General features: G+C 41.9%; 1 protein-coding gene across 10 annotated transcripts in view; it reads left to right on the plus strand.

Annotated features, from left to right (window-relative positions):
* LOC141380121 (uncharacterized) overlaps positions 1-11,929 on the plus strand; it is a 46,287-nt gene that overhangs the window by 13,560 nt on the left and 20,798 nt on the right. For 8 of the 10 annotated variants that reach the window (XR_015521049.1, XR_015521048.1, NM_001447171.1 and 5 more), the window contains 4 exon segments: positions 267-707; positions 1,764-2,300; positions 8,178-8,705; positions 10,273-10,809. Coding sequence is in view for 6 of the 10 variants with exons in the window: in NM_001447171.1 (NP_001434100.1) it covers positions 267-707; positions 1,764-2,300; positions 8,178-8,705; positions 10,273-10,809 (2,043 nt within the window). In the remaining 4 variants the exon portion in view is untranslated. 10 annotated transcript variants of the gene reach the window in all.

Raw genomic sequence — 11,929 nt, forward strand, 5'->3', positions numbered from 1 at the left:
AGCCCAGATGTCAGCTTTTAAAGTAGTCGGAGTATTTTTAATTACTCGCGCACACTAATCACAGTCATTCAGAAGTTTAAAGTGAATTTGGTGTTTGACACTTTGACAGAGAAAATGGAAAACAATCAGCACAACAAAACCTTTTATTCACACATGCTCATAAACATTTACAGTGTCCACACGTGTGTTTTAGTCAGTAATGATTGCACTGTCAAGACTTTCTAGAGGAACTGTTAACAACTTGCACTTATTTGTTTAATTTTCAGATGTGATGGTGAAGGAGGAGAGTGAAGAACTGAATGAAGATGAAGAGAAACATCAAGAAAAAACCCAATCAGAGACTGAACAAAGTATTTCAATGAAAGGAACAGCGGTAAATAGTTTGACCTGCACTCAGTGTGGAAAGAGTTGCAGCCGCAAAAGCGCACTCAATTATCACATGAGGATCCACACTGGAGAGAAACCTTACCAGTGTTTGCACTGCGACAAGAGATTCAGTTGTTTACAAAACCTGAAATCACACACGAGGACTCACACAGGAGAGAAACCTTACCAGTGTTCATACTGCAGCAAGAGATTTGGTCATTCAGGAGTCCTAAAAAAACACGTGAGGACTCACACTGGAGAGAAACCGTATCACTGCACTGCTTGTGAGAAGAGTTACACATCTTCATCTTCTCTACGAACACACACAAAAAACTTTCACAGTAAGTAGATCAGCTAAAGGTCCAGGTTGCATTATTTAGGATAATTGTGGAGTTTATCCCTGCTGAAAAATCCAGCTTAAACCAGCCTAGTATGGTTGGCTGGTTTTAGCTGGTCGACCAGCCTGGTTTTAGAGGGGTTTTGGCCACTTCCAGGCTGGTTTCCAGCCATTTCCAGCCTGGTCTTAACTGGTCAGGCTGGAAAGTGACCAGCTAAAACCAGCTTGACCAGCCTGGTTTAAGCTGGACATAGCTGGTTTTGGCTGGGCTCCCAGCCTGGCTAGGCTGGTCAAGCTGAATTTAGCTGGTCCTCTCCCAGCCTGTCCAGCTAAAACCAGGCTGGAAATGGCCAAAACCCCTCTAAAACCAGCCTGGTCGACCAGCTTAAACCAGCCAACCATCCTAGGCTGGTTTAAGCTGGATTTTTCAGCAGGGATAGAATGTATTTAATGCCAAATGATATAAGTATGATGTGGTTTCATCATCATTCCCTCAAGCCATTCAGGCTGTTAACATATTGCATCTTTTGCAAACGCAAGTTAACAAAGAGGAAGTAGTTCTTTAGGAGAGAAAGGTCTAGTCCTTTAGGAGCAAAGATGGGCCGAGGATCGCCAGTTTGCCAACAAATACGTGAGAAAGTTATTGAAATCTTTAACAATGATGTTCCTCAAAGAAAGAGAAATGAGCCCAGATGTCGGCTTTTAGTAGTAGTTGGAGCATTTTGAATTACTTGCGCACACTAATCACAGTCACTCAGAAGTTTAACGTGAATTTGGAGTTTGAGAAGACAGAGCAAATGGAAAGCTCTTAAACATTTACAGTTTGCACATGTGTGTTTTAGTCAGTAATGATTGCTCTGTCAAGACTTTCTAGAGCGTAGGTCTCAAACTCAATTCCTGGAGGGCCGCAGCTTTGCACAGTTTTGCTCCAACCCTGATCAAACAGCTGATCCAAATAATTAAGGTGTTCATGACTCTGTGCAGAGCTGCGGCCCTCCAGGAATTGAGTTTGAGACCTAGAAGAACTGTTCAAATCTAACCTCTTAAAATTAACTTTCAGAAGTGACGGTGAAGGAGGAGAGTGAAGAACTGAATGAAGATGAGGAGAAACATCAGGTCAAAAGTGAAGAAAAAACCCAATCAGAGACTGAAGATAGTATTTCAGTGAAAGCAACAGCGGTAAAATGTTTCACCTGCACTCAGTGTGGAAAGAGTTTCAGCTTTAAAAGCACTCTCAATTATCACATGAGGATCCACACTGGAGAGAAACCTTACCAGTGTTCACACTGCGACAAGAGATTCAGGTGTTTACAAAGCTTGAAAAGACACACAAGGACTCACACAGGAGAGAAGCCTTACCAGTGTTCACACTGCGACAAGAGATTCAGTCATTCAAGATACCTGAAATCACACGAGAGGACTCACACAGGAGAGAAACCTTACCAGTGTTCACACTGCGGCAAGAGATTCAGTGATTCAACGAACCTGAAGACACATCTGAGGACTCACACTGGAGAGAAACCGTATCACTGCACTGCGTGTGGGAAGAGTTTCACATCTTCATCTTCTCTACGAAAACACACAATAAACTGTCACAGTAAGTAGATCAGCTAAAGGTCCAGGTTGTGTTATTTAGGACCTTGACCTTAAACTTGTTTTAGTTTGTGGCCCCCGCCTTGATTTGAAAGTCTAATGTTAGTGCGGCCCGCAGGTTTGACATGTATTGCACTTTACAGTGTTGTGTGCAGATCTGAACGAACCTACCAATCACGGTGGGGTATATGGCTATCGGGGGCGGGACATCAGCTGGGCTTGGTGCAGGCAGAGAAACATTTCTCATCTCAATGAGTGAAAGTTACAGCAGTATCGACATGGAGTGTTTTCCTCCATGCCTGGCTGGCTGCCTTGCTTCTATTGGGCATACGAGGACAGTCGTCCCAGCGCACTTCATGCACAACACTTCAAAAAAAGTTTTTTAAGTTGCTGCCCAGCAGGACATTATAAATATATAAATGTTTACAAATCGGTGCTTAATTTGAGCCGGATCCTGTCCTGGGAAATGTCAAATATTTGTGTTTTGCTTTTCTAGTATTTATTTTAATACAAATACACACTCACACACATGACGGTAGCCACTATTTTCAAGCAACAAACAGTGTTTAATAGGGATGTAACGGTATCAGAATTTCACGGTACGGTAATACCTCGGTATGAATGTCACGGTACGGTATTTATTGAATCATTTACAGGAAAAAAAAAAACTTTTGAAAATACTCCAAAAAAGTGCCAAAAGTGTCAATGACATACAAATTAGCCATCTATCTGTTAGCTTTGAAACAGGAACTTCAATTTTAATAACAAAAAATTATTAAACCATGTAAAAAAATAAAGTTTCAATTTAGTATTGTTGAAAACTCATCACATTTAACATTTAATCACTCACTTAGATAGAGATGGGTTTAAAGGAAAATTATCATATAACTATAATCTGGTAAAAGCTGGTATCTCTGGGTATTTACAATGTCCCCTGCAACAGAAAAAAACCCTCTCATTTGGGACTGAGGTTTCTGGGACAGAGAGATATGACTTGGCCCATGTTGACAGCAGTGGGTAACGTTGTGCATTGTCTTTCCCCCACTTGAGAAGACAAACCATGAGTGAGATAGAGATCTCTTTGCGGTACAAGTCAATGTCTGCATCAATCTGAACAGTGTGCTGTGTTTCTGCAGTCCCCATGACTGATTATTAGTCGTATTCCCCAACTTGCAGGCACGTGCACACATAGGGCTCAACCTGTGCAGTGCACATGCCCTTTTTAGTCTTGGATAGAAAATGCCCTTCCAAAACGATCAAAAGTGCCCCCGCGACGCGACACAACCTCCGTCCAGTCCAGCCCTTCAGTAGGCGCGCGACAACACCTCTCTTGAGTATGCGCGCTCAACCCCCCCTCGGCGCTTTACAATACGCGCGCCACAACACAGCTGATCAGAACGCGCGCGACAGCACCGCTATTCAGCACGCGCGCGGCGACAACACCCGCTTTAGGTTCGATCATTTCCATCTTTTTTTCATCTCCGCTACTAGCAGCACACTCCATTTCCGCATTACTGGATCTGTAGCGACAACAGACCGCAAAGGATTATGGCCACGCCGGGGCTGATGGGAAATGAAGTTTCAGCTACCTCCCGTTCGCTTCATTCGCCTGAGCAAATTTTCTCAGAAGACCTATAGTTTTACCGAGTCATGCGACTTCGGTAATATCGAAAAAATTTAATATTGCGGTATGACGGTATTTACAATACCGTTACATCCCTAGTGTTTAACAATTGGCCATGAACAATATTTTCAACCAATCATCTTACGTTTACAATCACTCTCATTGGTTGGGGGTTAATGTTTCGTGCGCAGTGAGCAGAGCCTGCCTAAATAATATCTGTATTTCCAAAATAGCAAAGAGGCAGTCAAACATGTTTTCAATTTTTTAAACTGTGAGTAAATCTGATAATGAGGCTGATCAAAAGAGATCTCGAAAAGATGAAACTGCGTCACTGGATCAGAATAGCGGCAAACTGAATCTCAGCAAGCCAAGTCTGCCACAGAACATGATGGAGGAGCTAACTGTGGGCTCCTCTTGAAAATTAGTGTAGCGAATTAGCTCAAAGGGAAGAAGAAGATTCATTTGAACGGGGCTTCAAAAGAATCGACTCTTTAAATCCTAACAAACGAATCATGCAGAAATCGTTCGGATGGACAGTTGACTTTAATTACGGCTATTGCTATCAAAGTAAAAACCCATTCATGTTTAAGCAGGGTAGCAAGTTCGAAGACATTAGATTCATAAATAAGCACAGGCACCTTTCTATATACAAAATGACACTTTATTGACTAATCTAACCGAAACTAACACAAACACACATTCATACAAGTATAGAGAAGAGTAAAGAAACAAAAATAAGAGTCTGAGAGAAAATAATGATGGAAAATCTCAGATTTTGTAAGACCAAGCCAAGCGAACCAATAATAATCAATTTAACCCTTGCATAGTCTCTTTAGGTTTGCATTTAGTTTACACCAGTTTAGTGCTAATCTGGAAGTGTTACTTGCATTCCTTGTGTGATGTGAAGAGCTCCCTCTGTTGAGCACGTGGTTGGCTGGTGTTCAGTTCTTTTGTCCTCGCAAGGCTTGGAGTGGGGTGGAGTCGGTCGTTTTAAGTTTTGAAAGCAGCGAAATGGCTAGTCGTGTTTGACTAATGGTTTTGCGGCACACTAAAGCCTGGTTTATACTTCTGCATCAAGTGACCGGCGTAACCCACTGCGCATGCAACGCGCGTAGCTGTGCATTTATACTTCTGCGCGCTGTCTCTGTTGGTCTGCATTAACACTTCCGAAACGCTAGTTGGCAGTGAGGTGTAAATGCTCCTCTGTGTCGAGTTTCTTCGCTGGTGTTTTGCTTTTCCGGAACACTTCCGGGATGTACAAAAGGTTCAAACTCGCTCATTTTGAGGCAGGAACCGGCGGACGTGCAACAACTTTAACTATGAGGTAAACACAAAACAAAACTTTCCATCCGGAGCTTCTTCACGGGACTCCACACTTGTAAACAATCGCTACCCTGGGGTAGCGCCGCTCGCGCGGCTCTCGGTCCCGCCCAGGCTCGTCAGTGCTTCCAAGGTGACCAATCACAAAGCTTGCGCTACGCGTTGTTGCGACGTGTAGTTACATTTTTTGAGAGGTGCACGTCAGTGACGCCGAAGTATAAATCAGCCTTAAACTTAACTAGACTGTCGGCATAAAAGAAAGAAAGAAAGGTATCGATATGGGAATTTCTGAGCTGTGCAATTAACCCATTTTGTCTGGGCCCCCGCCTGCTCCCTGGAGTCCTCTGGGTTCAAGTATTTCTCTGGCCTGGGCCTTCTAGCTTGGGTGTTCTTCTCTAGTCTCGGGTTTCTGGTTCTTGGAGGTTTCTCTGTTTCTGTTCTTTTGGCGGTACCCACCCTCCAGGGCCAAGTTGACCAATCCGAAGTGAAACTTCCCTGAGGCAAGTTTTATAGCTCTTTGTTCAGAAGTGTAGTGATTTGCATAGGTATTTTGATGTAAACTGATGTTCACGTTTCTTAAAATGTTAATATGTTGCACTCGTATTAAGATAAAATGTAAACAATCGTTCGGTACACCAAATTAGTTTTGCAGGGACATCCAACATGAACTTGTTTAGCTGTAGTACAGTTAAACATTGATTGCAGAAGTATTAAAACCATAATATTAATACATGAGCAAGAGAAATGTTGCAAAACACTTGCTTAAACATGAAGAGAGAATAAATGTTTACATTAAAACATCAGTCTTAAGCAAGGAGCTTATAGAAGTATTGACCAGGTCTCTGTCCAGTGCTGTGAGCACATTCCTTTGTGTCGTAAATACCTTGGAATCAGATCACAACTGACCATGCAGTCTTTTCCTGGGCAGAAGTTGGTGCTGTGTTGGCTGACACATTTGTTAAATAAAAGTAAATTAATTATGTGTCTGATCGGCCATATTCGTTACATTAGACAAAGACATAGTGAGTCATTTAATTACTGTTTTTCACTTGGAAGTAAACTGAAATGCCACTTAAAGAGTTATTGTGAGATCTCCCTCTCTCTTACAAAATAAATCAAAGTGATGCGTACGCGGCGGGATAAAAGAACAGTAAGGAACTCAATGCAGCCTAATGTTGTCTGCAGACACATATCGACAGCTGTCCATCAGCAATAAAAGTCCCCGGTAACTGGACAATTTATATTCAATTCAGCTTTATTTGTATAGCGCTTTTACAATGTAGATTGTGTCAAAGCAGCTTCACATAAATGGTCATAGTAACTGGAACAGTGTAGTTCAGTTTTTAGTGTTTAAGTTCAGTTCAGTTTAGCTCAGTTCAGTGTGATTTAAAATCATTACTGAGAGTCCAAACACTGAAGAGCAAATTCATGCGTAGCTCTACCAATCCTGAACCATGCGAGCCAGTGGCGACAGCGGAGAGGGAAAAAAAACTTCACCTGATAGGAGAGTGAAGAAAAAAAACCTTGAGAGAACCAGACTTAGTTGGGCACGACCATTTTAATTTCTCCGCTGGCCAAAAGTCTTGTGCAGAGCTGCAGTCACCAAGGTGGAGGCTGGAAGATGGCCTCAGAATTATAGGGTAGCACCGTCATTTGTGGATCATTTGCATCGCTCTACCTGCGTTGTATTTGCATTGCCTCACGCAATAAACATTACATATATTTCATTAGTACTACTATTTATTACCGATTGATTTATTTTTTAAGTAATTCTTAATTTGTTATTTTTCAACTTATTTTGTGTTTAAAAATAAAGAGATTTGAGAAGATTGGAATTTTTTCGCCCAGGCTCTGCCTCCAGCGGACCTCAGGTATATTGAGTTTCAGACCCCTGATTTAGATTAAAGACTGTCCCAGCAGACCCACAACTAGACAAATGTGTCCAAATGTAGGCTTTTAAAGTGGTTTGAGCATCCTAACTCCTAAACATTTACAGTTTACACACCTTTATTACACCATCCAACCTGCTCCGAAATGGGATTGAACCGGCAACTCTTTGTATGGGAGTTGGTTACTCTATCAAGGAGGCTAAAGACCATGGCCTCTAGCGTCTGTCGCTACAGCACCTTTTAGAGGTCAGAGGAGTGAGGTTTATCTGCACAGCACTTCACTAGCTCTTCACCTCATTTACATCCGGGTCACGGCACCAATATGACCCAGCCAGTCCTACACCACCCAACCTGCTCCGAGCTGAAATCAAATCATGTCTCTTCGTATGGGAGGTAAATAGTCAGAGAAGTGAGATTTATTTGCACAGCACTTCACTAGCTGGCCTCTGTTGCACAAGGAAATATGAATATCACTAACCAAATATGATCCAGAACCCTGCAGAATTAAACAGGAAGAGACTGAAGCACTAATAGGTTTGTGTTTATTCATCACTCTTCAATATTTAAGCTGTAGAACAGTGAGGTTGTGAATCTTTACACACGTCACTCGTTTTATTCCTTTTTCATATTACCTTTTATATTACACTGCATTCTTAATTTTCCTTCTTGTTTACAATTGTGTCATTAAAGTAGTCAGATATATGAACTGAACCTTTAAGTTCATCTGCTCAACGAAAACCAGCTTCTAGAATGCATCAAACATAATAATAATAATGAGCACATGTTCAGCGCTGTGTTCTGCTGGAGAGATGGAGTTTCACAGTGAGCTTTTAGCAGGGTTCTGCTTCTGTTGTACCTTCAGTGTCAGTGAAAGACAAAACTCACAAGCAGACAAATGTGCCCAGATGAGGCTTTTCAAATATGTGGAGCATTTTCACCCACTTGCTCAACCATCTGGCCTCCCTCATCAATATCTTGCACTGTTGAGTCATGTGCTGTTTATAAACTTAACTAGCCTCTTTAAATGAACTTATTTGCTTAATTTCAGATGTGAAGGAGGAGAGTGAAGAACTGAATGAAGATGAGGAGAAACATCAGGTCAAAAGGGAAGAAAAAACCCAATCAGAGACTGAAAGTATTTCAGTGAAAGGAACAGCAGTAAATAGTTTGACCTGCACTCAGTGTGGAAAGAGTTTCACCCGCAAAAGCGGTCTCGATGAACACATGAGGATCCACACTGGAGAGAAACCTTTCAAGTGTCCACACTGCGACTGGAGATTTAGTATTTCACGAAACCTCAGATCACACATAAAGCTCCACACTGGAGAGAAACCTCACCAGTGTTCACACTGCAGCAAGAGATTCAGTCATCCAGGAGTCCTAAAATCACACTTGAGGATCCACACCGGAGAGAAACCTTACCAGTGTTCATACTGCGGCAAGAGATTCAGTGTTTCAGCATGCATGAAAGCACATGAGAGGACTCACACTGAAGAGAAACCGTATCACTGCACTGCTTGTGGGACGAGATTCTCATATTCATCTACTTTACGAAAACACACAATAAACTGTCAGAGTAAGTAGATCATCTAAACACCCACAGCCAAATCACCCTGCAGCCCAAGACCGGTTACTCACTGAAGCTAAGCAGGGCTGAGCCTGGTTAGTACCTGGGTGGGAGACCACATGGGGAAACTAGGCTTCTGTTGGAAGTGGTGTTAGTGAGGCCAGCAGGGGGCGCTCAACCTGAGGTCTGTGTGGGTCCTAATGCCCCAGTATAGCGAAGGGTTATGCTGACAGTGAGCGCCGTCTTTCGGATGAGACGTTAAATCAAGGTCTTGACTGTGGACATTAAAAATCCCATGGCACTTCTTGTAAAAAGAGTAGGGGTGTAACCCCAGTGTCGTGGCCAAATTCAGTCCATCTGCTCTTACCCATCATGACCTCCCAATCATCCCCATCCACTGAATTGGCTCTATCACTGTCTCTCCGCTCCACCAATGGCTAATGGAATTTTACATGATAAAATGCAATATATAAATACACATTACATTGAACAAAATGCTAAATGATATAAGTATGATGTGGTTTTGTCGTCACTCTCATGACATTCAGGCTGTTCACATATTGCATCTTTTGCAAACACAAGTTAACAAAGAGGAAGTAGTGCGAGTCGCACTTTCCACATATTTTTGACACAAAGTGAACGGCTCCATAAACAACAATAAAGGACACAGCAGATGCTGTTATTCTTCTTAGCAGAGACACAGGAGATCTTGGGTTCTGTTGTACCTTCAGTGTCAGTGAAAGACTCAAAACTAGACAAATGTGTCCAGATGTCGGCGTTTAAAGTAGTTGGAGCATTTTTAATTACACACACTGTCGGCTACATCACTATAGTATGTGATGGCAAAGTTTGAAAAGATAGAGCAAATGAAAAGCGAAAGCGTCATCTATATTATTATAGTTGTAGTTACAACCCCAAATCAGAAAAAGTTGTGACAGTATGGAAAACGCAAATGAAAACAGAAAGTAGTGACTTCTAAATTTACTGTGACTTGTATTTCATTACAGACAAAACAACAAACATTATTTCATGTGTTTTTCTTCATTTATTTTCCTGCAACACATTTAAAAAATAGTTGGGACAGGAGCAGTTCAGGGCTCGTGATCAGGTAAATTGGTGAAATAATGATGTGATTGGAAACAGGTGATGTCAACAGGTGATTGTAATCATGATTGTGTACAAAAGCAGCATCCAAGAAAGGTCTAGTCCTTTAGGAGCAAAGATGAGCCGAGGATCGCCAGTTTGCCAACAAATACATGAGAAAGTTATTGAAATGTTTAACAATGATGTTCCTCAAAGAAAGAGAAATGAGCCCAGATGTCAGCTTTTAAAGTAGTCGGAGTATTTTTAATTACTTGCGCACACTAATCACAGTCATTCAGAAGTTTAAAGTGAATTTGGAGTTTAACACTTTGACAGAGAAAATGGAAAGTGATCAGCCCCACAAAACCTTTTATTGACACATGCTCATAAACATTTACAGTGTCCACACGTGTGTTTTAGTCAGTAATGATTGCACTGTCAAGACTTTCTAGAGGAACTGTTAACAACTTGCACTTATTTGTTTAATTTTCAGATGTGATGGTGAAGGAGGAGAGTGAAGAACTGAATGAAGATGAGAAGAAACATCAGGTCAAAAGTGAAAATAAAACCCAATCAGAGACTGAAGATAGTATTTCAGTGAAAGGAACAGCTGTAAATAGTTGGACCTGCCCTCAGTGTGGAAAGAGTTTCATCTGCAAAAGCGGTCTCAAGCAACACATGAGGATCCACACTGGAGAGCAACCTTACCAGTGTTCAAACTGCGACAGGAGATTTAGTCACTCAGAGAACCTAAAAAAACACATGAGGATCCACACTGGAGAGAAACCTTACCAGTGTTCGCACTGCGACAAGAGATTCAGTTTTTCACAAAACCTGAAAACACACATGAGGACTCATACTGGAGAGAAACCTTACCAGTGTTTATACTGCGACAAGAGGTTCAGTGATTCAAGAAACCTGAAAACACATGAGAGGATTCCCACTGGAGAGAAACCGTATCACTGCACTGCTTGTGGGAAGAGTTTCACATGTTCTTCTTCTCTAAGACAACACAGAAAAAACTTCCACAGTAAGTAGATCATGTAAAGGTCCAGGTTCAATTATTTAGGATAAAGACTATCACAATCAAAACATGCAGAAGAGTACAAATACAAATACCCAAAATGTCATAAATTCAAATTAATAAAAACTTTTTTCCCTGGAAGCCAAATACCATCTGAGGAAGAAGACAAGACTTGACACAAGATCTTATCCAGGACATCCTCTCCCATAAGAGAGGACAAAATTTACCCAAATCTGAGATGATCTATTTCGGTCTATGATATTGATATGAAATAGAGATCACATTTACCCTCGCACTGAGACCTTTAAGATGATACCAAGCATGACAAGTCAACACTCAAAAATACTGCAAATATACATATCATATCATTTCACCATAACAACTTGAAATCTGGTCATTCCTGAGTAACTTTTCAATGACCCAGGCTGTATAACTGGGGGAGGGCAAGAGGGCCTGAGGATAGGTGATGGGTCAACTGTCTAGATGGCTTTCTCGAGATCCTCTCCGAAGATTAGAAAGTTTATTGTTTTATAGCATGTTGGTTCTCATGGTCTGATCTTAGAGAATTTCACAGCAGTTTTCAGCATTTGATATTATGGAGAAATATAACCATCCTTAAGGCTGATTTATACTTCTGCGTCAAACACCGGCCTATGCTACGGCGCTGACGCATAGCCCTTCGCCGTGGCCGTCACTGACGTGCACCTCTCAAAAAATTTAACTACACGTCACAACGACGCGTAGCGCAAGCTCTGTGATTGGTCAGCTTGGTAGCGCTGACGAGTCGGGGCGGGACCGAGAGCCGCGTGAATGGCGCGAGCCCAATGTAGCGATTGTTTACAAGTGTGGAGTCCCGTGAAGGAGCTCCGGATGGAAATTTTTGTTTTGTGTTTACCTCATAGTTAAAGTTGTTGCACGTCCGCCGGTTCCTGCCTCAAAATGAGCGAGTTTGAGCCACTTGTACATTCAGGAAGTGTTCAGGAAAAGCAAAACACCAGCGAAGAAACTCGACACAGAGGAACATTTACACCTCACTGCCAACTAGCGTTTCGGAAGTGTTAATGCAGACCAACAGAGACAGCGCGCAGAAGTATAAATGCACAGCCATGCGTGTTGCATGCGCCGT

The sequence above is a fragment of the Danio rerio genome, chromosome 22 (genome assembly GCF_052040795.2).
Source record: "Danio rerio strain M-AB ecotype USA chromosome 22, GRCz13ab, whole genome shotgun sequence".
NCBI lineage: Eukaryota > Metazoa > Chordata > Actinopteri > Cypriniformes > Danionidae > Danio > Danio rerio.